General features: G+C 48.4%; 1 protein-coding gene across 1 annotated transcript; it reads left to right on the forward strand.

Moving 5' to 3' along the window:
• Positions 1-1,062: 1,062 nt before the first annotated feature.
• On the forward strand, positions 1,063-15,137 carry LOC144260259 (lymphocyte antigen 6E-like). Its single transcript, XM_077808815.1, has 3 exons — positions 1,063-1,221; positions 13,088-13,207; positions 14,230-15,137. The coding sequence occupies exons 1-3, from the start codon at positions 1,170-1,172 to the stop codon at positions 14,433-14,435; spliced, it is 378 nt and encodes a 125-aa protein (XP_077664941.1). The 5' UTR covers positions 1,063-1,169; the 3' UTR covers positions 14,436-15,137.
• Positions 15,138-17,113: the final 1,976 nt, after the last annotated feature.

Genomic DNA, 17,113 nt, shown 5'->3' on the forward strand with positions numbered 1-17,113 from the left:
CCTACTTTGCTTCTGACAGTAGACATGTTCAGGGTGGCACGGCCGGAGATAGAAAATGAGGTGAAAAATTACAAATCTTTATGTAGTTACAAGAATCCCTGAGAGGCCATCATGAGGGCCTTTATACACCATTGCCCTACACTATGTGCAATCCTTCCTCCCTGTGCAAAGAGGGTGTCAAACGGTACCAAAGAACAATGGTGGCATTTTACACTCACTTTGCACTTTAGCAAATGACGTCATAAGGTGCAAAGTCCTCAGTGGAGCACAGGATTGGGTCCAAGAGGTGACTATAGCTGGACTGCTTAGTAATAGTGACCATAAGGGATAGCTCAGTGGTTTGAGCATTGGCCTGCTAAACTCAGGGTTGTGAGTTCAATCCTTGAGGGGGCCATTTAGGGATCTGGGGCAAAAAATGGGGATTGGTCCTGCTTTGAGCTGTGGGTTGGACTAGATGACCTCCTGAAGTCCCTTCCAACCCTGGTATTCTATGATTCTATAGTATAATTAAATTTAACACCCCGGTGGTGGGGAAAACACCAGAGCAGCCCAACACTGTAACATTTAAACCCCCATGAGTTTTTAACTTGTCATCCGGATTTGGGCAGAAAGATTTATCGCCAACTGGAACTTTTTCACAGGATGGAGCGTCTCTGTGCGGGCCAGCTGCACTGGTGACCCTCGTCCCTCTCTCTGCACCTAGAAGGCAGGGAGCAGGGTCCCCACCCTATTTGCTGTTGAAACCCGGTATGGAAAAGGTTAAGAATCACCGGATTAGACAATAGAGTAGGGATTTTCCATCGCTGGTGTCTGGCTTATGCAGTGTATTAACCATCTCCTTGTGCAAAAGCTTTTGGCACAGGAATGCTTTAGTCCTCCTGCATTTCCTCCTCCCTCCAGGCTGCAGCGGGGAAATGAAACCAAACACAATTACATTTGCTGGGGCACTGCATTCTGTTAAGACTCTGAGCCTTGTTGCCTCTGGCTGTTCTAAGAAAAAAACCCACGTGAGCAAACTCCCCTGCACATCCCACACCCAGCCATCAATTTCCTGACTCCTCCCCACTAACTCCCAGTCTTTGCGTGAGCTGCCTTCACAGGAAAACATCAAGATCCTCATTTATAATCAGCCCCACCAAGAAGCAGCTGCCTTTCTGCCCTGGCCGAAGATGAAGGCTTTTCTTTTTGCCCTGCTGGTGGCGGTTCTGTGTGTGGAGCAAGGTGAGATGCTGCTCATCATTCCTCTGTGCCAGACAAAGAGCCAGGGAAGCGGCTAGAAATGGCAGGGGCAGAGGGGGATTTTTGCAGCACCGTGGGCAAAGATTCTACCTTTAAGTGGGAGCTGGCACTTCTGCAAACCTCCCTTTGCAGCCAGCCGCTTGGTAGTGCGAAGCAACGGCTGGTGCGTTGGCTGTCTTTTGAGCACTAGCTTGTGTGGATGTAATAAAAATAGCTCAGTGCAGGCATAGAAAATTATCTCCGTTTCATGATGCTTAGGGGGATGCAGTGCTCTGGATGCAAGAGGGAGCACAGTTCTGTGGATCTGAGCTCCTTCCAACAGCAGCATGTCTTGAAAGGCCTAGGGGGAGATGAGGGGGGGCTGACTAGCCCTAGAGACCTGTCTAGTCGTCTCCTAAAGAAATCTTTTATACGGTTATCCTCTGAGCTAGGCTCTTTTACTCAGGGCGATCAGTGCTTCTCAGCATTGCTTTCTTGCAACCATAATTTTTGCAAGTTCTTCTACTGTAATCAGCTAAAAACATAAGGGTCTGATTATGATCCCAGATACAGTGGAGTAAATCAGGGGTAACTGCACTGAATTCAGTTAATTTGGAGGAATGGCATAAGTGAGATCAGACTCAGGCGCTACGATCTTACAATGCTGTGGTGGAATCCAGTAATATTGGAGGGGGGTCACAGCAGTAGGTTCTGGTTGGAGGAGCTACTGGTTGATTCTTAATGGAGGATAAATTTTACTCCTCCAACTCTTTCTGAGCTCATCTGGTTTTAAAAATAAGGAGGTCTGGGGCGGTTTGATATTTGGATAGGAGACCTCCAGGGATAAAAGGTGTTTGTGGAACAGGCTTTTATTTATTTATTTATTTATTTATTTGCCACTAAAGCTAGGAAGAACAGGCTCGGTTATTAACCAACGAATGTTCACTTGTTCGAAGATTTCCCCATTTATATGCTCCCAGATGTTGTTGTCTTTTGATTGTCTATATAAATGTATTATCCCCCTCTCTTACTGTTTACTCACATTAATGTACATAAATAAGTCACCCCAAGACCTGCACTGGGTGCCAGGGTAAACTACAGCCTGAGCCCAAGGGAACTGACCAGCTCCAGCCACCTGAGTTTCTGGCTCAGAAATCAAGAACACTTCCAATTCCATGGGGTCCACAGTGAGAAACAACCAGTTGGTTTCTCGCTGCTCTTAAGACGATCTTAGCTTCCCCCTCTAGATACTCACTCTGGATCCCACGCCGCAGTGTCTAAGCACATCGTGATTTCAACCAAGTGGACACAGAGAGTGTGTTATTTTTCCAGTCCCAGTCTATATGTGATCAAATTAAGCCCAGGGTGTGAGAGAAATCTGCTGGCCCCTGTGCCTGGACAGTAGACACCCTTCGCCAGTCAAATGGGGTTATTGCAGGTAGCTTTGTCCCCAGAGCAACAGGAATATTCCTTTTGCCATGCAAGGACCCTCTCCCAAGGAACTCCCTTTGCTTTAGCTGGCTATACACTAACCTGCCTTGAAGACATCACATGGTGTTTAAATGCCAAGTACTGGGCTGTTAAAGGAGAGCAGTGGTTGCCTGGAGAACACAGACAGAGCTGGCGTGGGCAGTAACGGCTTGATCCAAAGCCCAGTGATGTCAGCGGGAGCCTTTCCACTGACTGCACTGGGCTTTGGGTCGGGGTTTGAAAGCCTTGGCTGAGCTCTGCTCTTTGCAAGGTCAGATTGCACAGGTCTTATCTAAGGCATTTCCTGAGGGTTGTGTTGTATCTCATGAGTTCGTCAGCATCTCTAGTAGCTGAGCACCAAAAGCTTCTTCCCCTGGCAAATTGTTCCATCATCTGATTGGTGGCAACTGGTTTTTGTGCTTGCATTGCTTAGGTTCTTTGTTCTGTAGTTTCCGTCTCAGCCTCCTTAAATAATTCCTCCCTCTTCATTACGTTTTCTCTTATTAGACATTTTTCAGGAGCCCATTGTTTCTGTTTTTTCTCTGTAATGTACTTACTCGTACTGGCATTTGACTTGGTGCCGTGTGAGATTTTGATGAAAAAACTAGACTGACAGAACATTAGCATGGCACACACTGACTACGGCCACGTCTACCCTGGCGCGCTTACAGTGGCACGGCTGTACCGATGCAGCTGTGCCTCGGTACGATCTCTCGTGTGGCTGCTGTATGCCGACCGGACAGAGCTCTCCCGCTGACAGAATTAAACCACCCCCAGTGAGTGGTTGTAGCTGTGTTGGTGGGTGAGCGACATAGCACTGTCCACACTAGCAGTTAGGTAGGTGTAACTGATGTCTCTCCGGGTGTGTGTGTGTGGGGGGGTTCACACCTGTGAGCCGCGTAAATTTTGCCGACGTAAGTGGTAGTGTAGACCTGGCCTAAAAGCTGGCTCGCTGATAGGTGTCGCAATGTAACTGTAAATGGGGAATCGTCAATGAGTGGGTGTGTCTCCAGCGGGGTCCTGCAGGGATCAGTTCTTGGCGCTACGCTATTTAACATTTTTATCAATGACCTGGAAGAAAACAACGTCATCACTGATAAATTTACAGGTGACAGAAAAACTAGGGGAGTGGTAAATATTGAAGAGCTCAGGTCACTGATAAAGAGCAATCTGGATTGCTTGGTAAGCTTAATAATGGGCTCTTCAATCTTCAAGAGAAACCGATAACAAGATCCATTGTGGGGAAGTTGAAGCTGGACACATTCAGACTGTTAATCAGGCATACATTTGTAACAGTGAGGGTCATTAACCATTGGAACAATTTACCAAGGGTCATGGTGGATTCTCCATCACTGGCAAATTTTAAATCAAAATTGGGTGTTTTTCTAAAAGCTCTGCTCTAGGAATTATTTTGGGGGCAGTTCTCTGGCCTATGTTTTATAGGAGGTCAGCCTAGATGTTTACAATGATCTTATGAATCTGGGAATCTAGTACAGACATTGTTTATTGTACATATTACAGGAGGAGGCAGAAGCCACAGTTATGATTCAGGGCCCATTTTGCCGGCTTATAGACACAGTAAAAAGCAGTCCCTGTCCTGGAGAGTTTACAGTCTAAAGTAAGACACAGTGTAATAAGGGGGTTGAACACATGATTGGATGGGGGCTGGGTTAGGGTTACTCTGCTAGGAATGCAGATTAGCCACATAACAATTGGACACTTTCAAATCAAAGGACATTTTAAAAATGCACCTATAAATATATCAGAAATATTGAGATCAGTAATTGCTATGGGCAGAAATACAACAGTGTTGTAAATTGCACCTAACTACTCAACATGAGTATTTGGAATTATGATAAAGAATTCATTTTCACTCCTCTTTAACCGTGTTTGCCAGCGTAGCTCTGGGAGAGGGGGTGGAGCTGGATTCTATTCTGGCTCACACATCTAGGCAGAATTGTTTAAGTGAGATCATAAAATGGTTATTAGTGAAAGGAAGGATGGTCCGGTTGATCAGGCACTAGAGTAGGACTTGGGAGGCCTAGGTTTAAATTCCTGTTCTGCTACAAACTTCCTGCATATCCCTGGGCAAGGTACTTAGCCTCGCTGTGTCTCAGTTTCCCCATATGTAAAAACAGGGGTGTTGTGAGGGTAAATACATTGAAGATGCTGAGGTACTCAGATGCTATGGTACTGGGGGGGCTATATAAGAACCCCTGTTAAGAGCTAGATTAGTGATGATGAGTAAACAGGAATGATCAAGGTTAAACTTGTGGCACTGATGATTAAAAATGCAAACTGAACTAAGATCATCTGCCTTAGAGTCACTAAGGGCTTGGCTACACTTGCGAGATAGAGTACATTAAAGCAGCCCCGAGCGCACTAGCTCACTACCCATCCACACTGGCAAGGCCCGTAGAGCGCTCTGACTCCACGGCTAGAGCGTTCCTGGTACTCCACCTCGGCAAGAGGAATAATGTTTGCTGCGTCTTGGCTGGTGTTGCATTACTGTGCTCTGATCAGCCTCCGGAAACGTCTCATAATCCCCTTAAGTCAAGTGGCCACTCTTGTCATTGTTTTTGAATGCTGCAGGAACGCGGATATGCCCTTTGAAAGCTCCGTTTCTGACAGCTGGCTGCTTATCTGCTCTGAGACAAAGCAACCATTAGTGTGAAATGCTGTGTGTGAGAGAGAGAGGCGGTGGGGGGAGGGTCTGCTGCTGTCTGAACTTACAAGACAGCATGGTGACATGCTCTCAGCCCCCAAAAAACCCACTCTCTCTCCCCCCACATACACACAACACACTCCCTGTCACACTCCACCCCACCCCTCCACCCCCATTTGAAAAGCACGTTGCAGTCACTTGCATGCTGAGAAAGCTGCCCATAATGCACCGCTCCCAGTGCCGCTGCAAGTGCTGCAAATGTGGCCATGCCAGTGAGCTTGAAGCTTTCAGTGTGGGCAGACTGCATCTCTTTCCCTACTGTGCTCTACGAAGGCTGGTTTAACTCAAAGCGCTCTACATCTGCAAGTGTAGCCATGCCCTGAGGGACAATCAATGTGGAATCTCTGTGATGCCATTTGTATTGACTCAGAAATGAATCATCAGATTAATTCACTGATTCATGGGCTCCTCGGAGGACCGTGCTGTCTGAGGCTGTGTCAATGGGAGGCTTTCCTCTGGCATCCATGGGATTTGAATCCGACCTGTGGCTCTGTAATCCTGCCAGGTAGCTGCAGTTTAAACTGCTCTGCAGACTTGTTAGGAAAGCAGCCCCTTCCTTCAGGATCAGGCCGTGATGTTTTGAGCTGATGATGCCATGCGTGTAACTACATATTCTTGCTATGAAGTGATGGGGATGGAGCTGTTTGAAAACCGGTCTCGGCTTGTTCTAGCTGCATTCTCCAGACCTCCCACTCATGTAGTTCAATTAGTGTCTCTTGATAAAGCATCTGTTGATTTTTCTGCTTCAACCCTGGACTCCTAGAAGCCTTAGTCATGAACCAGAAATACATTACGCTAGGTGCTGTATAAACACAGCACAAAGATCTTACACTTTGGGTGCTCAGTAATAATAAACAGTGACCCCCGAAGTGCACGTAGGCGTTCGAGTGCAGCTGGTCCAATAAGCCAATAATCCCAATGTCTGTATTTAAAAAATGACCGGAACCGTCAAGAAGCACCGCACCTGTGTTCAGCCGCTGATCAGAGCCCTGGTCTCTTGCCTTCGCTCACTTTACTGAGGAGCATTTCAAAATCTTGCCCATCTTTTCATCAGATGGAGAAGAAGCAGAAGAGAAGGTGCTGGCTTCATGGAGGGTTCGGGAGACGTTGTGCTGGTGGAGGGTGTGACAGGTTCTCCCTAGGGTGCCACCTGGAACTGGGGTACCACTGACCCGCCAACCTGGGCTCCCTTTACACTATACTGCTGTGACCAGCCTGCCAAGCACTCTTCCAGGCTCTGACCTGAACTTTCTCCAGCACACATAAAGGTGGGGACACACCCAGCTGCAGTTACATGCAGATGCTGCGATCAACTCTGCATGGGAAGGCTCCAGCTAAGGTATTGGCCACATGCTCAGGCACGCACCCCCTCTGGAGTGTAAACCCAAAATTATACCGCCTTGTGCTGCACAGGGAACTGTACAGCATAAGCTCATAAAATTCACCCCCTCCCTCAATGCGGAGAGGAGTATACAACAACTTTTTGCCCCAAGTTTATTAACTACAAAGGATAGATTTTAAGTGATTATAAGGTATAGCAAATAGATCAAAGCAGATTACCTAGCAAATAAACAAAAATGCAATCTAAGCTTAATATACTAAATATGAACAGAATATGAACAGCAGATCCTCACTCTAAGTGATGATACAAGCAGGCTGAAGATTCTTAAGGGGCAAGCTGCACTTGCTTACAGCTTAGAATCCCCCTGGTGTTCCATTCACAGGCTAAAAATCCCTTTAGCCTGGGTCCAGCACTTCCCCCAGTACAGTCTTTGTTCCTCAGGTGATCCAGGAGTCTCTTTGGGTGAGGAGTCAGTGAAGAACCTCGATGATGTCACTCCCCTGCCTTAAAGAGCTTTTGCATATGGTGGGAACCCTTTGTTTGAAAGCTTGGTTCCCAGACCAGTCTGTGGAAAAACACTGATATCCCAAAATGGAGTCCAGCACCAGGTGACCTAGTCCCATATCCCTGTAGTGTCATCGTAGCCGTGAGTCTGAGGCTGTCTGCAGAGTCCTCAGGAAGGCCTCCAGGTGGGAGAGGAGTCTTTTCTAAGGCCTATCGTTGTCTCTAATGGCCCTTCCCCAGCCAGCTTTTCAGAATGAAAGCATCTGGTCCAGTGGGCGTTCACCAGGGCTAAACACATTTGTAATACAGCTAAATAGTCACTATTCCTAACTTAAGATACAAAAATGATAAAGGCATGCAAATAGGATAATCATATTCAGTAAATATCCAAGGATCCAATGATTTCTTACATGACCGATCTGGCATAAAAGACATCATAATTATGCCATAATCATATCATAATATCTCTATGAAGGATATAGGGTGCAGTGTCACAGAGGGCAGGGCTAGATCAAGGTGACTGATAGGGGAGAGCCCAGTGTTCACCATCTGTGGCATGTATGCTGTGGGGCCAGTGGCCTAATCATGCTCCCGCTCTCACTAGAACTGTGGGGTGTCCGTGGGTGTTGTAGCCAAAGCCAAGATCGGAGTGTGCCCTGCCCTCAGCTAGGTGGGTGTGCTGGGAGAGCTGGAGAAGAGGTTCTCTGCTCCCCACCTTTGCTAGGCTAGCTGTCAACTTTAAAAAACGATGAGCAGTTGCAAAGAGCACTTTACTCCCCACCTGGCCCCACTGGAGTCGTGTGAGTAAGGCACTCCCCAGTGTAGGTGGAGCACGTGCTTGTAAAATCCACGTTGCATCCTCTTCTAGTGTCTGGGCCGCAGAGGATAACAGCCCACTACTGCTTCTAGTTGGAGTTATCAGTTCCCTGCCAGTGGTCAAGGTCTGTGTTGTGCTGCTGAAAGGCCTGGGTTCAAGCTCTGCTGGTGACCCATGGAGGTGGAGAGATTGTTATATAAAGGTGGCAAAATCAAGTCCTGGGATGAACTTAATGCTTCAGATCTTGTTCTTTCTTAACCCATCCCCTCCTTCTCTTTGTCCCCACCTTTATGCATCACTTCCTGTCCAATTTGCACTATAAACTCTCTAGGACAGTATTGGGCAACCTGCGTCCCATCAGGGTAATCTGCTGGCCGGCCGCCAGACAGTTTGTTTACATTTTCACGGCTCCCTAAAGGTCCCAGTGGCCGCGGTTTGCCGTTCCCAGCCATTGGGAGTTGCCAGAAGCGGTGGCCAGCACATCCCTGCAGCCCGCGCCGCTTCCCGCAGCTCCCATTGGCTGGGAACGGTGACCCACGGCCACTCGGACCTGCAGGCATCCATGCAAATGTAAACAAACTGTCTGGTGGCCCGCCAGCAGATTACCCTGACGGGACGCAGGTTGCCTACCACTGCTATAGGAAATGCACCTTGCCTCTCCATTTGTTTCTATAAAGCATCTAGCATGCTTCTGACACTGTAATAATAATAACCAGGCTTGTTTGGCAAGTCAGAATGAATTCTCTGGTCTTCCATGTGATACCCATCAATAAATAACACATCATGTCATTCACATTTCATTTGTCAGAGCCAGTGTGAGCTCATATCTCGATTGCCACCCACCATGCATTGGTACCTGTCTCTTTGCAAATTAGTCCTTATAAAATATTGGACTTGCTCTAGCCAGGAAGGAGATGTTTCCCCCATGCATATTAGCACAGGTGCACTGTGGATTTTTGTTCCTTCCTATGAAGCATCAGGCAATGATCACTGCAGAAGGTAGGATGCTGAACAACTTGAACATATGGTCTGATTTGGGATGGCACATCTTCTGTATGTAACGCTTAGGGGCTTATTCCTTCACCCACTCACTTCCCTGGTCCTTCTCTCATGAACAGAGAGCAACAATACCCGAAGTCCAAAGGTGCAAACAATTCGATGTTTATTGCGGTGAACTTCCAGCAAGCATGATTCCAGTTTCCTTCCTTAGTGTCCCCCTTCTGAGCTCTGACACCACAGAGCCTTACACCTGTGTCCCTGTTCCCATTCCCCCCTTACATCCCGATTGACTGCAGACTCTATAGTAAAACTTGAGTTCTGCTTAGCTATACCTTAACCAATCATTTTACTGAAATTTAACTAACCAATCCTAACATATTGAAACATGATTATTTAACCAATTATATCCCACCACCTTAATTAGTTTACACCCAGCAAAATTAATTATACAGCAGACAGAAACAACTACAGAACCAGACAGATTATACAGACAAACAATAGCAAAGTGGGAACTATAATCACAAAACAATACAGAAGTGAGGATTTCACATCCCAGCTATTGATAAGTGAGTTCTTGCCAGACAGGATGCTATCAAACTAAGTTTCCTTTTACATCTTTTAGGCACTTCCCCTTCTCTGGAGGTGATAGGCACTATCAGGACAGGATTGTATCCTAACAGCCCAATAGCACCTTCTTTCAATGTGACTAGTTTGGAATGTGAGGAGGTGACTGGTCGCTTCCCAGCTTATGGCTGCCTCTGCTGCTTAGCCAAAGGCCTTAGCCTAAGAACAGGGCCTCAGACTGTCACAGTAAGAGAAGGCCCTTACACCGGCAGACAGTGATTTTGATTCTCTCTTTTATACCTCTATAACTAGCTGAGTGATAAGAATACACCTAAATTCTTAGAGTATAGGCCTTTACAGACAGGCCTGAATATCTGTATCCTAACAACACGGACTACGTAATACAGACATGGTAATCAGAGAGGACTGAACATAGGGTCTTGAGCTCCAAACTGTAGGCCAGTATCACTCAAACTAAAGGAGAACACTGTTAGCTATAAGAAGGAGGTTGTTAAAATTGCTTGGCCCAACCCGTAGAGGAAGGCATGCTCAGTATCTTAGCTAGTGTCATAGAATCATAGAAATGTCGGGCTGGATGAGACCCCAAGAGGTCATCAAGTCCAGCCCCCTATGCTGAGGCAAGACCAAGTAAACCTAGACCATCCATGACAGGTGTTTGTCCAACTTGTTCTTAAAGACCTCCAATGACTGGGATTCCACAACTTCCCTTGGAAGCCTCACAGTTCAGGTTTTCTAAATCTTTTATCATTTTTGTTGCTCTCCTCTGGACTCTCTCCAATTTGTCCACCTCTTTTGGTGCCCAGAACTGGACACAGTACTCCAGCTGAGGCCTCACCAGTGCCAAATAGAACAGGACAATTACCTCCTCTGTCTTACGTACAAGACTTCTGTTACTACACTCAAGAATGATATTAGGCTTTTTTGAAACTGTGTCACATTGTTGACTCATATTCAGTCTGTGATCCACTATAACCCTCAGCTCCTTTTCAGCCGTGCTACCATCTATTGTTCCCTATTTTGTAGCTGTGCATTCGATTTTTCCTTCCGAACCGTAGTACTTTGCACTTAACTTCCTTGAATTTCACTTTGTGGATTTCAGCCCAATTCTCTAACTTGTCAAGATGTAAGGGGACTCGGCCCTCTGCGGGGTGGTGCCCCACCACCCCGCCTCTCTACACCCTCTCTGCTGGGTGGGGGGAATACTCGGTCTATGGCTCAGACATTCAGGCAGGGCCCCGCAAGCAGTACAATATAAGCCCAGGCCCTGGGTCAGGATGGGCAGCAAATAGTCACAGGCTCAGGTCCTCAGACAGGGACTGAGCAAATAGTTCAATATAAGCCTGGGCCTTGGGTCAGGGCAGGGCCTGCAAACAGACAGTCAGAAGCTCAGGCCCTCTGGCAGGGACTGAGCAGACAGTTCAACAGCAAACCCCAGGCTCCTGGCTTTGAGCGACAGGCAGAGGGGGAGACGGCCACCTGTGAGTGGGGTGGCGGTGGGGACGCAGGCCACCCACTTCACTGCATCCCAGACCAGGGCCCTAGAAGCGGCCGAAGACCCGGACATCTGTTGTGGCAGTTCTCCGGCCAGACTAGGGTCGGCTTCCCCCGGGCTACTTCCGGACTCCCCCTTGTAGGGTACCTGGGTCAGGGTGGTGTCCTCGGAGGGTTCCAGCACCGTGGGTTCCTCCGGGTAGCCTGCGATGGGTAGGCTTGGCAGCTCCTCCATGCACCGGTCGGCATTAGGCATTGGCCGGTCCGGCCAGTCCTCACGTCGTCCGCGGATTGCCGGGGTCTCCCAAGCCGGAGCCAGGCCACAGGCATATGGCCTCTCCGGCGGCTGTGGCCCAAGTGAGCTCTGGGGTTGGGCTTTTATACTTCCTGTCCTGCGCCTTGACCTCTGGGGGTCGGGTGCAGGATCCACTGGCTCTGCCCACTTTGGTGTCCTGGGAGATTCTTCCTTCTGCGGGCTGGTGGGGCACCACACCGCCTCGCTACACAAGGGCATTTTGAATTCTAATCCTGCCTTCCAAAGTGCTTGCAACCCCTCCCAGCTTGGCATTAAATGTAATAAGCATACTCTCCACTCCATTGCCCAAATCATTAATGAAAATACTGGACACTACCGGACCCAATACTGGCCTCTGCGGTACCCCACAGGATTCGCCGTCCCAGTTTGACGCTGAACCATTGATAACAATCTTTCAATCAGTTGTGCAACCATCTTATCGGAATTTAATTTAGAACACCTTTCTCTACTTTGCTTTTGAGAATGTCATATAGGACTGGGTCAAAATCAAGCTACGTCATGCCTACCGCTATCCCCCATCCACTAGGCTAGTTGTCAAAGAAGGAAATTAGGTGGGTTTGGCATGATGATTTCTTGAGAAGTCCAGGCTTATTTTTGTTTTATAACCTTATTACCCTGTCTGTAACATTCTGGCTTTGGAAAGGAACGTGCTGAGAAAGTATTTACAAATGGGTGTCACGGAGGGCGCTGGGGGAACTTTTCAGAGGCATAAATAGCAGTTGCATGCCCAGCTGCCATTTATGCCTTTGAAAATTTGCTCCTCTGTGTTTTGGGTCCAATCCTGAAGTCCTTACTCAATCGACGCACAGGGAAACCTATCACTGGCTTCAGTGAGAGTTCAGCCTGAAATAGCGGCTGAGAACATCAGGATATGGTCCACTTTGATACTCATTAGCAGCAGGTCACGGGGATGGGGATTAGAATAATAGAATCATAGAAGATTAGGGTTGGAAGAGACCTCAGGAGGTCATCTAGTCCAACCCCCTGCTCAAAGCAGGACCAACCCCAACTAAATCATCCCAGCCAGGGCTTTGTCAAGCCTGACCTTAAAATATCTAAGGATGGAGATTCCACCACCGCCCTAGGTAACCCATTCCAGTGCTTCCCCACCCTCCTGGTGAAATAGTGTTTCCTAATATCCAACCTAGACCTCCCTCACTGCAACTTGAGACCATTGCTTCTTGTTCTGTCATCTGCCACCACTGAGAACAGCCGAGCTCCATCCTCTTTGGAAGCCCCCTTCAGGTAATTGAAGGCTGCTATCAAATCCCCCCTCACTCTTCTCTTCTGCAGACTAAATAACTCCAGTTCCCTCAGCCTCTCCTCGTAAGTCATGTGCCCCAGCCCCCTGATCATTTTGTTGCCCTCCATTGGACTCTCTCCAATTTGTCCACATCCTTTCTGTAGTGGGGGGCCCAAAACTGGACGCAGTACTCGAGATGTGGCCTCACCAGTGCCGAACAGAGGGGAATAATCACTTCCCTCGATCTGCTGGCCATGCTCCTACTAATGCAGCCCAATATGCCGTTAACCTTCTTGGCAACAAAGGCACATTGTAAACGAGGAACCAATAACATATTCCTGCAAGCCTCTAACATGGGCTGTGTTTTCCTTTTGCAGCTCACTCGCTGGTGTGCTTCACCTGTACGGATGCGTCCTCCAACTGGGGTTGTCTGGCATCAACTATATGTCCCAGTGATGCGAACTACTGTGTGACCACGTATATTGGTGCAGGAATTGGTAAGTTTGGGCATGTTCTGCCTATTGTCTTTCCATAGCTCTTTCCCAGTTGATATCCTGCTCCTGTTCCAGATCACTGGGTTTTCCTTCCTCCTTCTGCTGGAAGGATGGGACATTGCTGATGTGTAATTGGGAATAACTCCTTGAAACCGAATGGCAGGAGAACTTTGCTGGGACGCGCTAACGGGGCGGGAGCCCCCGTGCTCATTAGTGAGGTTTGCAGAGGACTGAGTGACTGAGAGGAGGGCAGTGCAGGAAATGTCAGGCTTCCTGTACGCCAATGTGGGCGCTGCATATCTACCCCCCCAGCGTTGTCTGAAGACCTGAAATGAGGCTCTTTATAGCCCAGTCCTGCAGCTGCTCCCCAGCCATGCGATGCTTTAAGCACCAAACATCTCACGTGCTGGTGCAAGGTTCCGCTATTGGCATGTGGAAGTGAGAGAATTCGCTCACTCCAATCCCAGTGCCTGGCTGGTTGTGCATGCACAAAAGGAGGCCGGGTTGAAGCCTTTTGGAGAATATTGGTCTCTGCTGCTTAACGAGCTCTGCTGTGACCTAGCTACTACCAGCTCTTTAAAGCTCTGAGGCTCAACAGCAGGAGACAGGACTCAGTCATCTCTGTGCTGCATCCCCACAGCCCCCACTGAACTCCCAAAGCCCTGTCCCAGCATGCAGTGGGCAGTGTGACAATCTGGAATGGATTCTCAGGGTTCATTGGCTGTTCCCTCGTCCTGGCCAGGAATCTGAAGGGGATGTTCCCAGATTGTTACATACGGGTCCGTAACTGCTAGGAAGAGACTAGTGCTGCTTTCATGGTATATAACAGCAATAATGACCTCTAAAGGCTGGGCATTCACTGGCAGAGATAAGGCTGTGAGGCCATTAACTGCTGAGAAATGGCCTCCTCATCTCAGGATTGATTAGCTACATCGGTACAACTATCTCCTTTGCAGAGCTAAGGAGCTCCTGTCTGAACTCCGGGAAATATTTTAATCTTGAGTCTCTTTCTTTTTCCGGTTCAGGTGGACATTCCGGGCAGAGCATCTCCAAGGGGTGTTCTTCAGTTTGCCCCAGCGGTGGGATAAACATAGGGATAGCAGCTGCCTCTGTTTCCTGCTGCAGTTCATTCTTGTGCAACACCAGTGGGGCCAGCAGCGTGAAAGTCAGCTACTCGGTGCTGGCCGTGGCGATCTTGGCCAGCTTCGTCTATATCAGGGCTGGACTGTGATCGGGTCAGGAAAAAAGAACTTGATGGCCTGAAGAACCTGCTCCGGCTTCTCCAATGAGACACCAAACCCCTCTCTGTGCAAAGCTATACTGGGGTTACCGATGGTGCCCTTTCTTCCAACTCTGTCTCAGATCCCATTAGACAATACCTGCCCTCTTGCAGTTCACAAGGAAATCCTGCTGCTTTCACTAGGTGCCCCTCTGTGCCACTTAGCAGATCTGGATGGCTGCTCCCAGGGGTTTGGGCACAGGAGGCCTGGGAAGCTCAAATGAACAGTGCTGCCCCACTGGGGAGATGCCCGCTTGCACTCCTGACCCATCAGGAAATGGTGGATAATGTTGGCAGGGTTTCTGCTTTTATACCCGTAGTCCCAGTTGATGGGGCTGATTTAAAAAAAGGTCAGGGCTCAACAGGAAATGTTTAGCCCAAACCACCTCCAAAGCGGAATACTTAAAGATCCCTGCCTCTTGCTACCGCAGGGACATTTCCCATCCACGTCACGCTAGGGATCAGCGCCAGACTGAGTGCCGGGAAGGCATGATCCAAAAACAGACCTCAGACACATTCACCCCTGGTTGGATTCTGGCTTTTTACATTGTTTTCTTTATTCTGCTCCTTGGATGACTTTTCTTATGTAAAATGAATGCAGTGCTCGCACCGTGAGCATCACACCTGAATAAACACGTTCCCGTTCTTGCCTGAGCCCAGATGTATTGTGTGTCTGTTTGCTTGCTGGAAAAACAGGGTGTGTGAGGTGCCCTTAGCCGAAAAAATCAACTCATGGGTGCAGCACAACTGCTCCTTGGGACAGCGGCTCTGTGGTTCTCATCAGCGCCCTCTCTCTTGTCACTTTTCATCCTAACACAGACCTTTACCTCCCATGCCTGCCGCCATCCCCCTCCAGTATGGGTCCAGATGAAGGAACACTTGTTCTTCCCAGCTGTGGTAGCTGTAACTTGTCCCACAGACCAGATGCTGCCTTGTATCGTTTTACTCCCTCAAAGCCCTTTCGGATTCAGTCCGTATGACTGAGGCTGGACAGGATAAAGCGTGAGTCTAGTCTACCATAGACGTGTCATATGGGACTGGAGCAAAGGCTATGGGAGCAAAACCGCTGCGGGGTCAGTCTGTAGGTTAGATATTAGCGTCTCTCCGATTCCTGCCTTCCATCGTCAGTGAGTGGTGACGGAAAACCCTGCGGCTCTATTTAAAAACAGCCATTATGAGCAAACTCCTTTAAGCCCTTGTCGTCATTCCAGAGCGCCCCCATGTGGGTAGGTGTGGTGTTGCAGGCAAGCCCTTACTTTGTTTTCCCCTCACCCAGGGCAGTGGCAAGTCCAAACAGCCTGTTAAATTTTAAACAGCACCCCCTAGTGGAGGGTGTCATTTATGAACAGAAAAGCCCAGGGAGAACATCAACAAAACTTTCATCCCAACATCCTGGCGGGAGACTAGGTCATCTTAGTCCATGTCCCCTACCTGAGTGCCATGTTCTTCTCTGCCCAGGCTCTTCCCCCGGGATTCCCTTGGTTCCAGTCTCTGCCCTGGGGTTGTGCCTCTTGCCCCTGCTGGAGTAACTTCCTTCTCTGGAGCCAGTGGGTCAGGGAAGTCCGTCCACTGGGACCCTTCTCAAGGGAAAGCAGGTGATCCATGTGAGGCCGGGCTTCCAGACTGTCTGGGTGACCGTTGGCTGAGACCAGGTCCTTTTGGGTGCCTGCAGATTGCTGTCCTCTATCTAGGAGGTGCCCATCTCCATGAGCTCCTCTAAGAGGCTCGCTGTCCCAATGCGTTCCCCAGAGAGCCCTGCTCAGCCCTCTGGCTCAGGTTTCTCCTGCGAGCTGCCCTTTGGAGCTGCCCTCTAACTGAGCATGGGTAACCTTTATTAATTAGCCACCCAGGTCAGCCGATTACCCCAACTAGGGCTAAACACTTTACTTTTTCTTTAAGGATGTAGACTGAAATCATGACATATCCACCTTACTCCAGGGGCTTTAAGGAAAATAATAATTATGAGACTCATGAGAGTTGGCAATGCTGAGTTTCATAGAATCCAAGGCCCAAAAGGGACAGTCTGACCCCCTCTATAACACAGGCCAGAGAAGTTCCTTGAAAAAATTCCTAAGGATTATCCTTTAGAAAAACATCCAACCTGGATTTAAAAAATGGCCAGTGATGGAGAATCCAATATGACCCTTGGTACATTGTCCCAAGGGTTAATTCTCTTCACTCTTATATATTTACACCTTATCTCTAGTACAGTGAAAGCCTTTACAGGTGACACTTTACGTCTCAAATGCTTTTACAGTCCCTTCCCCCCACACACACTTTTTTCTGTCTTTAATAAAAGGTTGAATAGATGTGAATGACGGTTGTTACAATCGCAGTCAGCGGTGGTCGCTTGATGTGGATGTTCCAACGGTGCCTTGTGGAGGCACCTTAAAGAACTGGCTGCAGGTAACTTGCCAAGAGTCACCCAGGAAATCTGTGGTGGAGAAGACAATCAAACGATGGTCTCCCAAGTTCCAGACCAGCATTCTAGCCGCTAGCTCACCCCAAAGACTTTATGTCCCTAGCTGAAGAGGAAGGACTGAGGAGGTAGCATCTACAAATAATGCCTAGTCCAAAGGGATAGCCCTAGGGACTAGACATGAAGATTAGTTATCTCTACACTCTCTTGC

Source organism: Eretmochelys imbricata, chromosome 2 (genome assembly GCF_965152235.1).
Source record: "Eretmochelys imbricata isolate rEreImb1 chromosome 2, rEreImb1.hap1, whole genome shotgun sequence".
NCBI classification, from domain to species: domain Eukaryota; kingdom Metazoa; phylum Chordata; order Testudines; family Cheloniidae; genus Eretmochelys; species Eretmochelys imbricata.